General features: G+C 48.3%; 1 protein-coding gene across 1 annotated transcript; it reads left to right on the forward strand.

Annotated features, from left to right (window-relative positions):
• The first annotated feature begins 279 nt into the window (after window positions 1-279).
• On the forward strand, window positions 280-20,489 carry RSPH6A (radial spoke head 6 homolog A). Its single transcript, XM_005893909.3, has 6 exons — window positions 280-979; window positions 7,888-8,122; window positions 13,408-14,172; window positions 15,618-15,762; window positions 16,531-16,648; window positions 20,252-20,489. The coding sequence occupies exons 1-6, from the start codon at window positions 333-335 to the stop codon at window positions 20,487-20,489; spliced, it is 2,148 nt and encodes a 715-aa protein (XP_005893971.2). The 5' UTR covers window positions 280-332.
• The last annotated feature ends 779 nt before the right edge of the window (window positions 20,490-21,268 follow it).

Raw genomic sequence — 21,268 nt, forward strand, 5'->3', positions numbered from 1 at the left:
AAAGATCGCCGGTCTGGGGTATGCGTGTCATCTCTGATGCCTGCCTCCGTGTCAGCTGTGGGATTGTGCAGAGGCTGGTGGGCGTGCCCAGGAGGCCCTCCAACCCGCCGGGGAAGACTGCAAGCCCCTCTGGCATGGGGCTGCGCCTGCGCGAAAAGCCGCTTCTTGGTCGCGCATCCCCGCGTGCCCTGTCCTGGTAACGGCCCGCCCCCTCCATCCCTAGCAACTGGCGCAGCTAGCCCAGCGGCTGCTGGGTGCACACAAAACGGGCGACTGATCTGGCCTGCCTATCTGCAAGCCTTCTTCCTGGAAGTCTGCGATCCCTTTGAACTATGGGGGACCCTCCACCTGACCCCGAGCCCCCTTCTCAGCCGACCTCCAGCAGTAGAAACTCACAGGTCTCCGAGCGGCGGCGCAGTCGGGAACGCACCAGGCCCCTGGTCCCCGAGGAGCTGCAGCAGATACCGCTTGACGCCCAGATCCTGCGCGGCAGTCAGGAGGTGCTGTCGAATCAGAGCAACCTCCGTGGCTGGCCACAGAGGGCCAGCCTGACCCCAAACGAGAACCTGGTTTTCCAGGCCGAGGACCCTTATGTGAACCCAGGCTTTTCCGCAGAGGTGCAGCCCCAAGCTTACCTGAGCGAGGGCAGGCTCCAGGCCAGCCACAACGCCAGCCTAATGCTGCCCCAGCTACAGCAGGGTGAAGGCAACCTATTCCAGCAACTGGAGTCTGCCTACCAGGGGCCGCCAGCAGACCTCCCGGGCCAGTTCACCATGTACCAGAGAGACGACCTGCCATTCAGCCAGGGTACCCAGCATGGGCCCTACATGAGGGATGACCCCACTCTTCAGTTCTCGCCCTCTGAGCTGGGTTTCATGTCCTTCAATATGGAGTTGCCCGAGCCAGAACCTCGCGAGCTGGCCGTGCAGAACGCCAAGGCCTACCTGCTGCAGACCAGCGTCAACAGCGACCTCAGCCTGTGAGAGAGGGCCATGGAAGTGGGGCGAGGGAGGGACCCAGACAGGGAGAGACCTCAGCCAAGGCCCCACCTCCTCGTCTAGACGAGATTGCTCTTCACTGAGAACCAGCGACCACTCTGGGGGCATCTAACTCAGACTGAGAGTTAGGGAATAAATAGCAACACTAGCTAGCATTTACTTAACCAGACTGTGCCAGCAATTCACAGGTTAACAGCTGGTTCTCATGGCTGAGCTTAGCACATCTGTTCCAATTTTGAAAGAAAAGTGAAAGTCGCTCAGTCCAATTGGAGGCTTTACAACCCCATGGATTGTAGCCTGCCAGGCTCCTCTGTCTATGGAATTCTCTAGGCAAGAATATTGGAGTAGCTAGCCATTCCCTTCTCCAGGGGATCTTCCCAATCCAGGGACTGAACCCAGGTCTCCCGCATCGCAGGCGAATTCTTTACTGTCTAAGCCAGTACTTAGTTAGTTACTGCCTAACCCAGGGAGGGAAACAGACACAGAGGAATTAGGTCCCACGTGCAAAATAACACAGCTTAGCTATGGTAGATCCAGGATTTCAGCACAAGTGATTTGGCTCCTGAGGCCCTGTTATCCACTAACATTTCCTGCCTGAGAAAGGCATTTGCCAAGGCCATGTAGATGCAGTCATAGGCCCCCATCACAGCCTCATGAAGCTTACACTCTAGTGGGGGAATGGACAATAAGTATAAGGTGATAACAGCTAAGGTGAGCGATAGAGCAGAGTAAGGGGGATGGGAGTGGATGTTAAATCATACGAGGTCAGGGAAGGCCTCTCTGAGGAAGTTACATTTGATCAGGAACCTGAAAGAGGTGAGAGAGAGAGCACCATGTGGGTAAACTGGAGGAAGAATTGTCCAGACATAGGACACAGAGTAAACTCCGGGAGTTGGTGATGGACAGGGAGGCCTGGCGTGCTGCGATTCATGGGGTCGCAAAGAGTCGGACACGACTGAGCAACTGAACTGAACTGAACTGAACTGAGGCCACAGTGAGCTTAAAGGCTTGGGAGCTTGCTGTGTTTGAGGAACAGCAAGGAGGCTGGTGTAACTGGAACCAAGGGAGGAAGTAGGAGAATGAGAAAAGAGTTGGGAGGAGTAGCAGGTCTTGCTCAAGCACAAAGCTGACCCCCATTCCTCCCATGCTCAGAGCCTGCCATGGCTCACCAGTGCCTTCAGAAGAAGGTTCCTACTTCTCAGAACAGCCTTCAAGGTCCTATGTAATTCAACCCCTCCTCCCTCTCCAAATGTCATCTCTAGTCAGCTCCTACCTCAGATCCTAGAATCTAGTCAAAATTAACCTCAAAATAAATAAATAACCCACAGCTCTGCCCCAACAGCACCCAGCCCTTGGGAGTTTCAAGGTCCCTTAATGGGTCTTTTCTCTTTCTTTTTTTTTGGTCATGCCGCATGGCTTGCAGAATATTAGTCCCCTGACTGGGGATTGAGCCTGGGCCATAGCAATGAAAACCTGAATTCTAACCAGTAGGTTAGAGTGAGCTCCAGTGAGTTCCCTCAAGTCCCCTGTTGGAAAGCTCTCTCTCCTTCTTGCCCTTCCCAAGTCAATGATGGCTCTCAACCACACCCAGCACTGCTGCCAAATGGTTGCACACTGAAGAGGCTTAGACATACATGATTTGAAATTAGGCAAAGTGAAAGTGAAAGTGGAGTTGCTCAGTCATGTCTGTTTGTGACTCAATGAACTGTAGCCACCCTCCAGGCTCCTCTGTCCATGGGATTTTCCAGGCAAGAATACTGGAATGGGTTGCCATTTCCTTCTCCAGGGGATCTTCCCAACCCAGGGATTGAACTTGGGTCTCCTGCATTGCAGACAGACTCTTTACCATCTGAGCCACCAGGTGGCTCAGAAATTAAGCCAACTTGGTTTTCGATCCTGGCTGTGCTACCCCTGGGTGACCTCATGACCTCAACTTTTCTAAGCTTCAGTTTCCTCATCCGGAAAGTGAGGATCATAATTTTCTCTCAGGTGTCTGTGGTGAGAATTCAGCATTGCTTTCAAGGGCCCAGCATAGTGCCTGACTCAGGTGAATGGAAGTCATGCTGGTACTGTTAACTCTCCAGCCTCCTTTTCCTATCTCAACCCGTCTTCCTCACTCTGCTCCAGCCACAATGACCTCAATATTCCTCCAACATGCCAGGCACACCCTCAGCTCAAGGTCTTTACACTCCATTCTCAATCATGTCATCTGCAAACCATGGTAGTTTTGCTTCTTCCTTTCTAAAATTTTACATTTTCTTTTTCATGTCATATTTCATTGGCTGGGATCTCCAGTGCATTTTATAGAAATGGTAAAAGAAGGCTTCTACCTTTCCAATCTCATAGAATTATTCAGTCTTTCACCATTACATTTGGTGTGTGCTGCAGCTTACACATGTCTCCTCTTTATGAGATTATAGAATATTATTCTATTCCTAGTATCCTAGGTTTTTAAACATCATGAGTGGATACTGAATGTTAGTTTCTCTGCACCTATTGAGGTGATCTCCCATAATCTCTTTTAACATGTTAATGTGATTAATTAATTTTTTTCTGTATTTTTCTAATATAGGTCCAGTCTAGCATTCTTGTTAGCCCTATTTAATCATGGTGTGCCACCCTTTAGGGGCTTCCATGGTGGCTCAATAGTAAAGAATCTGCCTGCCAATGTAGGAGACGCAGGTTGCATCCCTGGGTTGGGAAGATCCCCTGGAGAAGGAAATGGCAACCCACAGTATTCTTTTTTAATTTATTTTTTAATTGAAGGATAATTGCTTTACAGAATTTTGTTGTTTTCTGTCAAACCTGAACATGAATCAGCCATAGGTGTACATATATCCCTTCCCTTTTGAAGCTCCCTCCCATCTCCCACCCCATCCCACCCCTCTAGATTGATACAGAGCCCCTGTTTGAGTTTTCTGAGCCATATAGCAAATTCCCATTGGCTATCTATTTCACATGTGGTAATGTAAGTTTCCATGTTACTTTTTCCATACATCTCACCTGCTCCTCCCCTCTCCCCATGTCCATAAGCCTCTTCTCTGTGTCTGCTTCTCCACTGCTGTCCTATGAATAAATTCTTCAGTACCATTTTTCTAGATTCTGTATATACACATTAGAATATGATATTTAACTTTTTTTTCTGACTCACTTCACTCTGTATAATAGATTCTAGGTTCATCCACCTCATCAGAACGGACTCAAATGCATTCATTTTTAATGGCTGAGTAATATTCCATTATGTATATGTACCACAATTTCTTTATCCATTCATCTGTCAATAGAAAGCTAGGTTGCTTCCATGTTCTAGCTATTGTAAATAGTGCAGCAATGAACAATGGGATACATGTGTCTTTTTTAATTTTAGTTTTCTAAGGGTATATGCCTAGAAGTGGGATTGCTGGGTCATATGGGGTTTTATCCCTAGTTTTTTTTTAAGGAATCTCCATACCATCTTAGTGGCTGTATCAATTTACATTCCCACCAACAGTGCAAGAGCGTTCCCTTTTCTCCACATCTGCTCCAGCGTTTGTTTGTAGGCTTTTTGATGATGGCCATTCTGACCAGTATGAGATGATATCTCATTGTAGTTTTGATTTGCATTTCTCTAATAATGAGCAATATTGAGCATATTTTCATGTGTTTGTTAGCCATCTGTATGTCTTCTTTGGAGAAATGTCTAAGTCTTTCCCCCACTTTTTAATTGGGCTGTTTCTTTTTCTGGCATTGAGTTGTATGAACTGCTTGTATATTTTGGAAATTAATCCTTTGTCAGTTGTTTCATTTGCTATTATTTTCTCCCATTCTGAGGGTTGTCTTTTCACCTTGCTTATAGTTTCCTTTGCTGTGCAAAAATTTTTAAGTTTAATCAGGTCCCATCTGTTTACTTTTGTTTTTATTTCCATTACTCTAGGAGGTGGCTCCTAGAGGATCTTGCTTTGATTTATGTCATCGAGTGTTCTGCCTATGTTTTCCTCTAAGAGTTTAATAGTTTCTGGTCGTACATTTAGGTCTTGAATCCATTGTGAGTTTATCTTTGTGTATGGTGTTAGGAAGTGTTCTAATTTCATTCATTTACATTCAGCTGTCCAGTTTTCCCAGCACCATTTATTGAAGAGGCTGTCTTTGCCCCATTGTATGTGCTTGCCTCCTTTGTCAAAAATAAGGTACCCATCGGTGCGTGGGTTTATTTCTGCACTTTCTGTCTTGTTTGATTGGTCTATGTTCTGTTTTTGTGCCAGTACCATACTGTCTTGATGACTGTAGCTTTGTAGTATAATCTGAAGTCAGAAAGGTTGATTCCTCCAGCTCCATTCTTCTTTTTCAGGACTGCTTTGGCTATTCGGGATCTTTGTGTTTCCATATGAATTGTGAAATTTTTTGTTCTAGTTCTATGAAAAATGCCTTTGGTAATTTGACATGGATTGCATTGAATCTGTAGACTGCATCTGGTAGTACAGTCATTTTCACAATATTGATTCTTCCTACCCAGGAACATGGAATATCTCCCCCTCTGTTTATGTCATCTTTTGATTTCTTTCATTCAGTTCAGTTCAGTCGCTCAGTCATGTCTGACTCTTTGTGACCCCATGGGCTGCAGCATGCCAAGCCTCCTGTCCATCACCAACTCCCAGGGTTTACTCAAACTCATGTCCATTGTGTCGGTGAAGCCATCCAACCACCTCATCCTCTGTTATCCCCTTCTCCTCCCACCTCAATCTTTCCCAGCATCAGGGTCTTTTCCAGTGAGTCAGTTCTTTGCATCAGGTAGCCAAAGTATTGGAGTTTCAGCTTCAACATCAGTCCTTCCAATGAATATTCAGGACTGATTTCCTTTAGGATGGACTGGTTGGATCTCCTTGCAGTCCAAGGGACTCTCAAGAGTCTTCTCCAACACCTCAGTTCAAAAGCATCAATTCTTCAGTGCTCAGCTTTCTTCTCAGTCCAACTCTCACATCCATACATGACCACTGGCAAAACCATAGCCTTGACTAGACGGACCTTTGTTGACAAAGTAATGTCTCTGCTTTTGAATATGCTGTCTAGGTTGGTCATAACTTTTCTTTCAAGGAGTAAGTGTCTTAATTTCATGCCTGCAGTCACCATCTGCAGTGTTTTTGGAGCCCAAAAAAATAGTCTGTCACTGTTTCTACTGTTTCTCCATCTATTTCCCATGAAGTGATGGGACCAGATGCCGTGATCTTAGTTTTCTGAATGTTGAGCTTTAAGCCAACTTTTTCACTCTCCTCTTTCACTTTCATCAAGAGGCTTTTTAGTCCCTCTTCACTTTCTGCCATAAGGGTGGTGTCATCTGCATATCTGAGGTTATTGATATTTCTCCTGGCAATCTTGATTCCAGCTTGTGCTTCTTCCAGCCCAGCATTTCTCATGATGTACTCTGCATAGAAATTAAATAAGCAGGGTGACAATATACAGCCTTGAGGTACTTCTTCTCCTATTTGGAACCAGTCTGTTGTTCCATGTCCAGTTCTAACTTTTGCTTCCTGACCTGCATACAGGTTTCTCAAGAGGCAGGTCAGGTGGTCTGGTATTCCCATCTCTTTCAGAATTTTCCACAGTTTATTGTGATCCACACAGTCAAAGGCTTTGGCATAGTCAATAAAGCAGAAATCGATGTTTTTTCTGGAACACTTTTGTTTTTTCAGTGATCCAGCGGATGTTGGCAATTTGATCTCTGGTTCCTCTGCCTTTTCTAAAACCAGCTTGAACATCTGGAAGTTCACAGTTCACGTATTGTTGAAGCCTGGCTTGGAGAATTTTGAGCATTACTTTACTAGCGTGTGAGATGAGTGCAATTGTGCAGTAGTTTGAGCAATCTTTGGCATTGCCTTTCTTTATTAGTGTCTTATAATTTTCTGTGTTCAGTTCTTTTGTCTCCTTAGGCAAATTTATTCCTAGATATTTAATTCTTTTTGTTGCAGTGGTGAATGGGATTGATTGCTTAATTTCTCTTTCTGATTTTTCATTGTTAGTATATAGGAATGCAAGTGATTTCTGTGTATTGATTTTGCATCCTGCAACTTTGCTAAATTCACTGATTAGCTCTAGTAATTTTCTGATACTATCTTTGGGGTTTTCTATGTACAGTATCATGTCATCTGCAAACAGGGAGATCTTTACTTCTTCTTTTCCAACGTGGATTATTTTTATTTCTTTTTCTTCTCTGATTGCTGTAGCTAGGACTTCCGGAACTGTTTGAATAATCCCACAGTATTCTTGACTAGATAATCCCATGGAGACAGAGGAGCCTGGCACCCTACAGGGTTTCCATAGGGTTGCAAAGATTCGGACAGGACTGAGCAACTAAACAGCAACAACAACATCCTTTTAAGAATGCCAGGTACCACTCGCTTAGGATTTCAGCATATGTAGTTCTAAATGAGACTGGCATGGACTTTCCCTTTCTCCTACTTTCCCTGAGTTCTGATATCAAGATTATGTTAGACTCATGAAATGTCTCAGGACCTATGCGTATGCTGTTCCCTCCAACTGCAACACTCTTCCTTCTAATATTTGCACAGTACGCCCCCTCAGTGAATAAGATCATTCAGATCTCAGCTTAAAGGTCACCTTAGTGAGGCTCCCCCTGGCCTCCCTATTTAAAACTGCAAACCATTTCCTATCCCTAGCATTCCCAATCCCCATTCCCTGCTTTGTTTACCTCCCTATAATTACACACTTTTGTATATTTTGCCCATTTGGTTAATATCTGTCTCTATCGCCAGACTGTCAGGTCCATCAGGGCAGGGACCTTTTCTGTTATCTATGGTGTCCCTAGTGCCAGGGACAGGGCCACATACACAACAGCGAGCTCAGCAAGCTGAGTGATCAGTGTCCCCCACCTCCTACTCCCCTCTCCCTGAGGCAGGTATGAGCACCTGGCGAACCTGCTGACCAAGATCCTGAACCAGAGGCCGGAGGACCCCTTGTTCCTCCTGGAGTCGCTGAACCGCACCACTCAGTGGGAATGGTTCCACCCCAAGTTGGATACGCTTCGGGACGACCCGGAGATGCAGCCCACTTACGAGATGGCCGAGAGGCAGAAGGCATTGTTCGGCCGGAGCGGCAGTGGCGAGGGAGAGCAGGAGATGGAGGAGGAGACGGTGAGCGAGCCAGTGGGGAGGCGTGAGTGGCAGAAAGAGCCGGAGTGGTGGGACCAGCCACTGAGGGCCTTGAACTCCAGGCTAAGGGGTTTAGGCTTTCTCCCGAAGCCACTGGGGCACCACCAGAAGGTTTGAAGCAGAGGGAAAGTTGTAGAAACCTGACTCCAGTGCCACATGGAGGTAGAGGCTGGTTTCTCCTGCCATCCTTTCCTCCTTTCTGCAAAATAACTGCTTTGTGGATATTTTCTGTGAAACCTGCTACCTTCTGGAGTTTTTCAACACTGAAGGTGTCTTCTATCCCCTGGACTCAGTTTCCTCTTTTGCAAATTGAGACCTGCTAACAAGTCTTCCACCCACGACTCATGAACATTCTACTATCCTCGGAATATTTAATTCCATGGTTTTCTTTCCAGCATTGTGTTCAGTTGCTCAGTCGTGTCTGACTCTTTGTCACCCTATGGACTGTAGCCCGCCGGGCCCCTCTGTCCATGGTATTTTCCCAGCAAGAGTACTGGAGTGGGTTGCCATTTCCTTCTCCAGGGGCTCTTCCCAACCCCTGGACTGAACCTGTGTCTCCTGCATTGGATGGTGTCTCCTGCATTGGATACAGCATTGGACGATGGCTTAAAATTTGGCTGAAATGTTCTTTCACTGGTTTAAGAAACATTTTGGGGGGACTTCCCTTGTGGATTTCCCTTGGAGAAGGAAATGGCAATCCACTCTGGCACTCTTGCCTGGAAAATCCCATGGACGGAGAAGCCTGATAGACTACATCCATGGGGTCGCAAAGAGTCGGACACGACTGAGCGACTTCACTTTCACTTTCCCTTGTGGTCCAGTGGTTAAGACCTCACTCCTCCAATGCAGGGGGCACAAGTTCCTTTCCTGGTCAGGGAACTAAGATCCCACAAGCCCTGTGGTGCAGCCAAAAAGAAAGAAATATAAACAAACATTTGTTGAGAACTCTCTGTTTACGATAATTCTGACATCTCCTAGGCTTAGGAGTGTAGGCTCATTTCATCCCTGAAGCAACCTTAAGGCAAGTGCCATTTATTATTCCTATTCATGGAGGGAGGACTTAGAGGGCTCAAAACTAGAAAAGCCGGGACGAAGAAGGCAGTGAAAGATTGTTGTTGAATCACGCGAATACACCGGGATTCTTGGCCCCCGGAGGAGAAGAATTCAATCCGGGGCCAGAGACGAGGCTTGATTGCTCAGAGCTTTTGTGTAATAAAGTTTTATTAAAGTATAAAGGAGATAGAAAAAGCTTCTGACATAGGCATCAGAAGGGGGCAGAAAGGGTACCCGCTTGCTAGTGTTAACAATGAAGTTATATAATCCAAAGAATATCTGGAGGTTGTAAAGACCTCATCAGTCCTACTCCCATAATTTACATTTTAAGATAACACTGTCCTCAGGCAAGATACATCCATGTAAAGACCAGGTCTACTCCCATAATTAACATTTTAAGATAACAGAAGGTTGAATCCAAAGACTGTCCTTAGGCAGGATACATTATTGTTATATAATCCTAAGGAATGTGGAGAAAGAAAAAAAGTTTGTCCTTTCTTCCTCCTTGAGAATTCCAGACCCCTCTCTCCTTGGAGACCCCTAGACTCCTTATCAACCTGCCTAGGAACTGACTCTCTCAGCAGGGCTGTGTCCTCCAAAGCCTGGGCTATCATCTCGGCCATCTCTGCAGATGCTGTTGGTCTGTGCTCACGTCTCATGCTTCTGAAATTCTAGGGTTCTGGCCACAATGGGGTGAGATGCTGAGAGAACCGGGAACGACCATCTGACCAAGGAATGAATGAGCCCTTGGGTGAGCAGAGCGCAGGTGGGAATCCAAGTCTTAGACACGAACAGTTTTTACCTGAAAATACGGTTTTAAATTTTAGATCAGCAGTCTCGAAGTCTCTAAGGAGGCCGCATCGCCTTAGAACTGCACTCTTCCTCCCCGACTCCTCCAGGTCGCACCCCATCTATCGCCAGTCCCTGATGGCCCCGCCTCCTTAGAACGCTGTGCCTTTGGAGGCTCCACCCTCGGCTCCGCCCCCTGAAGTATAATCCTGAGGGAGGCTCTGCCCTCTTCGAAGCCAAGTCACTAGAGGCCCCACCCCTTAGAACTTGGAGGCGGGGTTTCTTTGGTCGCTGTATTTTTGATGATTGCTTTTGGAGCTGGAGTTTTTAATATGAGGTTTGTAAAAGGGCAAAATTAGTGCGGGTATCTGTGGCCTGTGCATGATTCTAGGAAGAAAATCGAATTTGTTACTCAGCACTTTGTATTTATTTTTTCTGTATGAGGGGCTCTCATTCCTCTCATTTTCTATTTCTTTCAAATGGAAAGAATTTCTGTTTCTTTTATGATCCCCAACAGCATTTATGGGAAAACTGTCCTTTCCCCGCTTTGAAAATGCCACCCCTACCCTTCGCTTACACCCGTGTGGACTCCAGTCTGTTTCTGGAGTCCCTGCTTTGTGCCTTGCTCTGTAGATGGTTTTCTGTTCTGGGACTCTCCTGCTTGTTGTGTACAATCGCTGCATAGCAGATTTGGCTCCCCATCACTGCACCTCTGTTTTGAAAAGTTCCTCACTAGTCTCACGTTTATAGTTTTAAAGAAACTTTGGTATTATTCTTGTACTTGTTTGTCAACAGAGCTCACTTTAAGACAGGAAATAGATGTCACAGAAATGAAGACGAGTGGCTTAGACAAGATAGTTTTTCTCACACCTAACAGTCAGGTGCAAGCAGTCTGTGGCTGGCAAGGTGGCTCCCCAGAGAAGGGATACTGAGGGCTATCTTCTCCCCCTCTCTCCCCCTCATCCCTTGCCCTTACTCCATCCAAACCAAGAAAGCACCTTTCAGGATCATAAGAATTTGGGCGTAAACCCTATCTCTGACCAAGGCAGTCAGTAAAGCTCACTTTGGGCTGCAGGGACTTGGTCCAAGCAGTGCAGCAGAACATTTCATTGCTTCGCTGGGCTGAGAGTGGGTACAGTTGGGGCAGCATTTCCATGAGATCATGGAGAGGCCCAGCGCTTCCCTCCCTTCTGTTCGGTTATCATCATGTTGACGCTTGGTACCTTGAGTTTATCACTTTATGTTTGAACAATGACTACTACAGCCTCAGACATCATATTTCCACACCAGTGCCCTGAAAGGGGAGTGGGGAGCTCTTCTCAGTATGCCCCACCTTTTTTTTTCGGTTGAGCCATGCGGCTTGTGGGATATTCATTCCCTGCCCAGGGACTGAACCCAGGCCACAACAGTGAAAGTGTTGAGTCCTAAGCACTAGGCCACCAATAAACTACCCCCCACCCACTGACTCCCTTTTTTTAAAAATCCAGAAAGCAAGGGAATTCCCCAGCAGTCTAGCGGTTAGGACTTGGCCCTTTCACTGCTGAGGGTGCTGGTTCAATCTCTGGTTGGGAAACTAATATCCCACAAGCTGGGCAGCATGGTCCAGTAAATCAGTCAGTCAATCAGGAGCCCCTCAGAAAATATCTGCTTGCATCTTATTGGCCAGATGGGGTCACATGACCATCCCTGGCTGCAAGGGAGGCTGGGAAAGTGACTGTGGAACTTCTCCACTTCTCCAGTCTGGAGAAAGCAAGCAATGGAGAAGGGGGTTGAGAATGGTCCTGATTTGGTGGACTGAACCCAACAAACCCAAGGGCAGGAATGTAGCTGGACCCTAGGCCAAGCTGGCATTCAGAGATTCCCCTCTGCTCCTAATTTTTTAAATTCCATCCAGTTGCCAGTAGGAAATCTTTTCCTTCAGGTCATAGATAGGATCTTTCTGGAAACTGGGAGAAAGAAAGAGGAAGCTTCCACAGTTAATAGAAGAGTTACAGAGTAGGGGCTAAGACTATGGCCTCTGGAGCCAGACCAACCCGGGTTCAAACCCAGCCAACCCACAGAAGTCATTTCTAAGCTGGAGGGCACCAGCTGTAGTTTCTCTCCACCCAGTTACAAATTGCAGAGGGACAGAAAGGAGAGCCTGAACTGCCATTTTGTCCTCACTTGCTCCAATCAACAGTGACCAGAGGGCAGGGTGACATAATCTGATCATGGTTGGTGAGGCCACTCCATTGCCAAGTGGGTGGAAGACATTCCCAGAAAGAGGGTGATGGCCACTGGCTCATGGGCCAGGCACACACTCCAAAGAGGGTTTCCTTTGCTCATTCACTTAGCTTCCCTGCCGGCAGCACAGTGAGTCTGGGGATTCAGTTTTGACTCTGTCCCACCGAGCTGCTGGTGTAAATGTCGATTAGGCAAAGAAGCTTTTGCCCTGTGTTTTAGATTGCGGGAAACTGCCAGAATCACTTTCAAAATCATGGTGTTCCTCCTATAGAGTATTAGTCAGGGTGTGCCATGTCGAGCTGAGATAACAAACAGCGGCTTAACGTCACACAGTTTATTTCTCGCTCACACTTCCTACCCATCCAGGCTGGGCTAGGAGGCTCGGCTCATCAGCCATTTGAGATGAAAGGTGATGGAGATGCCGCCGTGACTCAGGCTCCCACAGTTGCAGAGCAGGAAAAACAAGGCATAGCAAACCCCACACTGGTTCTTATTGCTCCTGCCTGGGTATGACCTGTGTCCCTTTCACTCCCATTTCAAGTGGTCAGAGCAAGTGACATGACCGCTCCTAATGCAGGGGTGGGGGTGGGAATGTATAATCCCCCTGTGGAGAGGGACTTCTGATATTTGTGAATAAAGAACCAGTCTAGCGTTCACAGAAAGCAAATGCAGTACTTGTTCCTTTTATTAATAACACTGAACTCACAAATGGAGCTTTAAAAAAATGGAAATGCACTATACAACTTTAAGAAAAAAAATGCAATACATTTGTCCCCAAATCTTTTACATCAACTATACAATTTAAGGGCTTCCCAGGTGGCTCAGTGGTAAAGAATCTGCCTGCCAGTGCAGGAAATGCAGGTTGGATCCCTGGCTTGGAGAGATCACCTGGAGGAGGAAATGTCAACCCCACTCCAGTATTTTGCCTGGAGAATCCCATGGACAGAGGAGCCTGGCGGGATACAGTCCATGGGGGTTGCAAAAGACTCAGACACAACTGAGCAACTGAGTACTCACGCAGGTACAATTTAAGTAAGCATCATGGTTCCTTGGCACACATACCCCTCCATCAGTGGCCAGAAATGGTTGCTTGAGCAACTGGATTACCGAGTAGTTTAAGTCTCTGGACTCTAGGAGAGTCAGCATGGGGAGCAGGGCTTCAACCTGGTTCCCTCTGCCATCTGCCCCCTACCCCGCTGCAGGCTGAGACCGCGGTGCCAAACATCATGGAGAAGGCCTTCTACTTCGAGCAGGCCGGCGTGGGCCTGAGCTCCGATGAGAGTTTCCGCGTCTTCATGGCCCTGAAGCAGCTGGTGGAGCAGCAGCCCATCCACACCTGCCGCTTCTGGGGCAAGATCCTGGGGCTCAGTCGCAGCTACCTGGTGGCCGAGGTGGAATTCCGGGAGGGCGAAGAGGAGGCGGAGGAGGAGGAGGTGGAGGAGATGACGGAGGGCGGCGAGGGGATGGAGGCGCACGGAGAGGAGGAGGGCGACGAGGACGAGGATAAGGCCACGGACGTCATCCCCAAGCCCACGTGGAAGCCGCCGCCCGTCATCCCCAAGGAAGACAGCCGAACCGGCACCAACAGGTACCTGTATTTCGTGTGCAACGAGCCGGGCAGGCCGTGGATGCGGCTACCCCACGTCACACCGATCCAGATCGTGCAGGCCCGCAAGATCAGGAAGTTCTTCACGGGTTACCTGGACGCGCCAGTCATCAGCTACCCGCCCTTCCCGGGCAACGAGGCCAACTACCTGCGGGCCCAGATCGCCCGCATCTCGGCCGCCACGCACATCAGTCCCCTCGGCTTCTACCAGTTTGGCGAGGAGGAGGGCGACGAAGAGGAGGAAGGTGGAGCCGGGCGCGACTCCTACGAGGAGAACCCCGATTTTGAGGGCATCCCAGTCCTCGAGCTGGTGGATTCCATGGCCAACTGGGTGCACCACACGCAGCACATCCTGCCGCAGGTGAGGGCGGGGCTCCAGCCGCCCAGGCCGGGGCGGGGGTGGGGTGGGGTGTAGGACCAGGTGTGACCCCGGAACTAGCTATGCCAAGAACCTGCTGGCAGCGAGGCATCTGTGCTCCGTAATAGTCCTCCATGCATCCATCCATCCATTCATTCAACAGATATTGGTTGACAGTCCCCAGTCAGAAACCTTTGGGACCAGATGCCTCTTGGAATCCCGAATTTTTCAGATTTAAAAATGGTGATATTGGAATTCCCTGGTGGTCCAGTGGTTAGGAGGGGCTTTCCCCAGTCACTCAGCGGTGAAGAATCTGCCTGCAATGCAGGAAACCTGGGTTTGATCCCTGCGTGGGGAAGATCCTCTGGAGGAGGAAATGGCAACCCACTCCAGTATTCTTGCTGACTCCAGGCTTCTGGGGGCCAGGGTTTGATCCCTGGTCAGGGAACTAAGATCTGACAAGACAAGTGGCATGGCAAAAAAAGTACTTATAAAAATAAGAGCATTTTAAAAATACACAAAAATAAAAAGATGACACAGTGCACAAACCATATATTACATAACATGTCAAGGAGGCACTGGGGCTGCAGCCCATTTTTAAAGGTGTCACTTTCTGCAGCAACACTGAAAAGCCTCTCATCTGTCAGTCAGGATTGCAGCCAAATGACTCATGAAAAAAACTTGGTTTTCAAAGCTTTCCAAATTTTGAAAGTGTGGGTAAGAGGTGGTGGACCTGCATTTACTGAATGCCTAGTTTGTCTAAACTTTACATACATTTATTTGTCCATTCAAGGACGCATCTGTTGTGTGCTAGGAACTTTCTTATTCATTCATTTATTCGATAAACATTGATTATGGACTCCGAATAACCGCTTTTGAGATTGCTATAATGGCCATTCCCATTCAGTTGCTGAAACTGAGGTCTGCTATATGGTCTGCACTTAGGTTCACTCATTCATTCAACAGACGTTTACTAACTCTTCAGTACTTCCTTCAACCCAACAATAATCCAATGAGAGAGGCATCCATGACACCCCCATTTCACAGATGAGCAAACAGAGTGCCATATGGGCTGTTGAATGTCAACTCCACAAGGGCAGAGATGTGGGGGTCTCTTTTTCTCAAGGACGTAACTCCAGCACCAGAAGCACTGCATGTATATAGTAAGTGCTCCTTAAATATACAATAAATGAATGGATGGATGGCTCCCTAAACGGAGCCCACAGAGGCTGAGAGAGGAGGGGTTCCCGTCTCACCGCAGCAGCTCTCTCGGCCCATTCTCCCCCGCCCTCCTGCCTGTGCAACTCACCCTGACCTTTACCCACACCTGGGTCCCTGGGAATAGGACTGGGCCCCAGCATCCTGCCTGGCCCTTCACCACTTCCCAGGGAACAGAGCCTGGGCTGTTCCCTGGGGCTACCAGCTGACCTCCTCCTCCCCACCTGCAGGGCCGCTGCACTTGGGTGAACCCTTTGCAGAAGACAGAAGAGGAGGAGGAGTTGGGGGAGGAGGAAGAGAAGGCAGATGAAGGAGTAGAGGAAGTGGAGCAGGAGGTCGGGCCCCCGCTGCTGACCCCCCTCTCAGAAGACGCAGGTAACAGCCCCACACACAGGCCAGTGGAGGCTGGGAGAAAGGGAGGGGAAGCAGTTCTCTGAGCCTCTGTTACATTCTCATCTATAAAATGGGCAGCCCATGGGGTTATAGGAGCATGTCCATCTTGTGAGCCGTATCTGGCCCATGCAACGGCCCAGATGGTGACACATGATCTTTTGAGTCCCATGTGGGCTTGGAAAAAGGGAGCGAGAGCTAGGGCGGCCTCCCCAGAGGAGGCAGGACTTGAGCTGGATATTGGAAGACTGGACAGGAATTTCCTGAGGTTGGGACCTCAGGTAACTGATGGGAGGAAGGAGGAGAGGCTGAGAGTGGGTGAGCAGAGTGAGGATGTGAACGCAGATTTCCATGAGTCTGGAGCCTGTAGGCCGTCCTCTGAGCCCTGGTTCAAACTGATGGCCAACGTAGAAGGGGAATCATAGCGGCACCCCTGTCAGGGGCCCTCGGGACTCATGCCACTCCGCACAGGAGGTGAGGTAAGTGTCTCCATTGCCTGGGTGTGATCACTGAGGCTCAGAGAGGTGGAGTGGCTTCCTCGGGCCACACAGAAGGAGTGGTCAGAGCCAGGGTTCAAACACGGAAGCCAGAGCTGTTGGTTCCCACAGTTCCCTTCATGCCCTTCCGCTTCCTCCCTCTTTGCTCCCTCCCATCCTTCTCGCTGCCTTCCCTTCTCGGGGGCTGTGCATTGCAGCGGGGCAGGGGGCTGCAGGCCAGTCTCTGACCTCCCTGGTGCTCTCTGCTCCCCTACAGAAATCATGCACATGGCACCGTGGACCGCCCGCCTGTCCTGCACTCTCAGCCCGCAGTATTCCGTGGCTGTCGTGCGCTCCAATCTCTGGCCAGGGGCCTATGCCTACGCCAGTGGCAAGTAGGTCTTCTTCTAGTTTTCCCCAGCAGAGGGCGCTCCTACAACTTCCTCAGAGTCTGACGTGCTGGGGCAACCCACTAGGGTGGGCAAAGATCGGATAGGCTCCCTTAAGGAAGCCCCTAGGGGCTAATGTCTTCACTCAGAATCCAGGAGTCCCACGAGGATTAAATCCCAGACCAAGAAATCCCAAACCAAGAGGGTGTGAGCCTCTGGGATGACAGAATGGAGGATCAGAATGGGAAAGGAATTGACTCAGGGTCACACAGCACCTGCAGGATTCAAACCTGGATATCTGACCCCCCTGGCCCAGGGTTCCGTGCTGTTTGAGGCATGGAGCCAGAGAGCACTCAGATGTCCCCTTTGGGGTGGCCATTAGAGGGACAGAGTCTCATCTCTGGGGAAGCTAACTGCTTCCCTAAGTCTCCTGGAGGGTCTTCTCTCTATGGGCAGAAATCTTCCCCACCAGGATTCCCTCACCGGTCATTTCCAAAAGATCTGCAAGCCAAAATCACTTCCATATCCGCTCACCTCAGTTACACACTCCAGGCGGTCCCTCCGCCTCTCTCCAGCTTTTCTGCTCCCCGGGCATGCACTTACCAGCGCTGTCCACCAGATGGCACGACGACTTTTCATAGCTTTTCCTTTTCCGTCTTGATGATGAACCTGCACGGGGTTCGCTACTGGGATTCACAAGGAAAGGTGGGATTTGATGTAATCTTTATAATTTATCCACATTCTTCGCAATTTCTTTTTCGCCTCCGGAAGCGTGGAAGAGACATACTCGCTTTTACCAATGCCCCTCTGGCCACACCCTGATTTGCCAACATTCCTCTGAAAGCAAAAGATCCAAACTTGGTCTCACCCACCCATCCTCCACTCCCGAGTCCCCAACCACCCATCATCCACCCTCCCATCCACCACCCAATCAGGCATCCGTCTATCCCCACTTTGTTCTTTATAAAAGACTCTGGAATGTCACTGTTTGCCAGCTGTATGCTGGGCCCCAAGCACTTTGTTGAAAAAGCAGATATGAATCTGGGAGCAGGCAGAGGAGGCATAGCTGCCAACGGCACATGGAGCCTCACCCTCCCTCACCCCCATCCCCACCCCAGTCAAATATCTAGTTCCAAATGGAGAGAAGTACCACTAGGGAAAGTGGAGGGACAGATGACAGCTCTCAACTGTCATGTCTAGGGATCAAGGAAGGATTCCTGGGAAAAGCAACCTTGATCTGAAACCTTTGAGGGAAAGAGAAAAGTAACTAGGGGACATTCCCCTTCTTCTTCTTCTTCTTTTTTTTTTTTTTTAGCAATTCAAATCAGACTTATTCATTTATTTTGGCCGAGAGACTTGCAGGATCTTAGTTCCCTGACTAGGGACTGAACCAGGTCCCGGCAGTGAAAGCACTGTGTCCTATCCACTGGACCTCCAGGGGGCTCCCCAGGAGGACATTCTAGACTGGAGCTTCCTAAACTTCGAGTGGCTAGGACTCACCAGGGGCTCTGGTTAAAGCGAAGTTTCTGGTCCCCTAGGTCTGGGTTGGAGCCCAAGACTCTGCCTTCCTAGCAAGTGCAGCCTCCTGAGTGAGGTGCTGGTTCCTGGACCCCAGGAACCAGGGCTGGCAGAGGTCAAGGGTTTCCAAGGAAGCAGTGATTTTTGAAGCCTCCGACAAAGCGATCTGGAGGAAGAGGATTCTCGAGGGGACAGCAAGGCTGTGAAAATAAGGTCAAATCCAAACTGCTCCCCAGGGCAAACTCTCTGGCTCTCTCCCTGTCTCTCAGTCTCTTCCCCTTTCTCCCACTTACTCCTCTTTGCTTCACCCATTAAAAATCTGGGGAGAGGTGAGTTGGTGGGGCTGCTGCTGCTGCTGCTAAGTCGCTTCAGTCGTGTCCGACTCTGTGCGACCCCATAGACGGCAGCCCACCAGGCTCCCCCATCCCTGGGATTCTCCAGGCAAGGACACTGGAGTGGGTTGCCATTTCCTTCTCCAATGCATGAAAGTGAAAAGTGAAAGGGAAGTCGCTCAGTCGTGTCCGACTCTTCGCAACCCCATGGACTGCAGCCTACCAGGCTCCTCCATCCATAGGATTTTCCAGGCAAGAGTACCGGAGTGGGGTGCCATTGACCCAACCAATTACATCCTTGTTTATTATTAGTCTCCTCCCTCTAGAATGTAGGCACCATGGCAGCAATTCTAATTCTTTTGCTTTTTTTAACATTGATTTGTTTTTAATTGAAGGATAATCGCTTTACAATATTGCTTCGGTTTCTGCCAGCAATTCTAATTCTTGTCTAATTTGTTCACTGCTAGGCTCCCACAGTTAGACCAGTGCTGGCCAATGTATATAAAATATGAGCCACATATGTCATTTAAAATTTTCTAGTAGCCACATTCAAGAAATAAAAATAGACAGGCAAAATTCATTTAATAATGTATTCAACTCCAAATATCCTAAATATTCTTATTACAACATGAAATCAATAATGTAAAAATTGTTAATGAGCTACTTTGTATTTTGTTCATACTGTCTTCAAAATCTGGAGTGAAGGTTACACCTTTAGTAGATCTCAATTCGAGTGCTGCATTTTTTTTTCCACACCTTGCGACCAGTGGGATCTTAGTTCCCCAACCAGAGATCAAACCCACACCCCACTACATTGGAAATGCAGAGTCTTAACCACTGGATTGCCAGGGAAGTCCCTTAGGTACTAAATTTTCATCAGAAATACTTGACCTGTATCCAGATTTCACAACATTTACAGTTGAAAAAGTAGATTTACGTGCCCAGGTTGTCCCAGACATATTTGGATGTCTTCCAATAAATGAAGTATTGGTTTTATAATTTAGATTAATTAAAATTAAATAAAATCCACATCATCCAACAACAGCAGAACACACATTCTTTTCAAGTGCATATGGAACATTCCCCAGGATAGACCAAATGATAAATTTAGAAAGATTAATCATATAAAATATCTTCTCTTACCACACTGGAATAAAATTAGAAATCAATTAAAGAAGCAAATCTGAGGTGGCACAGTGGTTAAGACACTGAGCTTCCAATAGAGGGGGTGCAGGTTTGATCCCTTCGGGAGGCTAAGATCCCACAGGCCTTGAAGACAAAAAAACCAAAACATAAAATAGGAGCAATATTGTAACAAATTAAATCAAGATTAAAAAAAAAAATTAGTCCACAACAACAACAAAATATCTCTTAAAAAAGGAAATTTGGGAAATTCATAAGTATGTAGGCATTAAACAGCATAATCCTGAACAATCAACAGGTCAAAGAAGAAACCACAAGTGAAATCTGAAAATTAAATAAAATTCAAAATTCAGTTCCTCCGTCTGGCCAGCCCCGTTTCAGGTGCTCACCAGCTATGTGTGCTGTTAGACATTGCAGCTCTGGACACAATCTGGCAGTTAGGAAGATGCCCAGGAAATAGTGAAAGAACAGTCGAACAGGGAAACCTGGTGGGCACATTGCACTCTACCGCCCACAACTCTGCAGCATGCTGTGCCTAAATTGGGTCCCACCTTTAACAAAAGTCCAGGCTGGGGTCTTTGAGGGAGGACTTGCCAGCACCTCTCCACCCCTCCAGGAAATTTGAGAACATCTACATCGGCTGGGGTCATAAGTACAGTCCTGAGAACTTCAACCCGTCCCTGCCAGCCCCCATTCAGCACGAGTACCCCAGCGGCCCGGACACTATAGAGATGAGCGACCCCACGGTGGAGGAGGAGCAGGCCCTGAAGGCTGCCCAGGAGCAGGCCCTGGCGGCTGCGGAGGAAGAGGAAGAAGACGAAGAGGAAGATGAGGATGAGGACCAGGATGACTGAGGCCCCCTAGCCCCCTCCTCAAGCAGGTAGCCAGCAGGTTTTCCCTTATACAGACTTATAGGTTGATTTTTTTTTTTTCATAGTAGGTTTGCTTTCTGACCCTAGAGGACAGGGGTAGAAGAGGAAGACAGCTGCTCTAAATAAAATTTCCCCAAGGCATTTGGGTGAGTCACTCAATCATTTGTTCACCACGTCTGTTGACAGGACCTCAGAGTCAGGACTGTAGCACTTTGCTGTGAACCCAGACATTGCCTGGCATAGTCTCTCCCATCTGTTCATTTATTCATTCATCTGGCCATCAAACAACTCTTGAAGTGCCGCCCCTGGTCAGGCCAGCCCTGTGCTGGGGACACAGCAGCGACCAAGTGACCCAAGATTTATTCTCCCAGGGCTGGATACTCTACAGGAGAGACAGATGCCTACCTCAGGGAATGACAACCCAGAATGGGGAGCCCAGAGCACTGACAGAGCTGCTGAGCTCTGGCTCATAAACAGCCAAGAACAGAGTAGGAAGGCATTCCAAGCAGAGGGAACAGGGTGTGAAAAGATCCAAGAGCAAGAGCGAGTGTGATGTGTTGGGGTAGATGCTCAAACCTCATTTTTGAGACATGGTGTGAGGAGTCAGTGGCAACAGATAAGGCTGGAAAGTTTGCAGGAACAGATTACCCAGGGTTGAACTCTGTCCTGAGAGCCCTAGGGAGGCCATGGATGGGCTTTGAACAGCGGTGGGCCGGGCCTGATCGTATTTATGCTTTAAAAAGACCTCTCTAGATCCCAAG

Source organism: Bos mutus, chromosome 18 (genome assembly GCF_027580195.1).
Source record: "Bos mutus isolate GX-2022 chromosome 18, NWIPB_WYAK_1.1, whole genome shotgun sequence".
Classification (NCBI taxonomy): Eukaryota; Metazoa; Chordata; class Mammalia; order Artiodactyla; family Bovidae; genus Bos; species Bos mutus.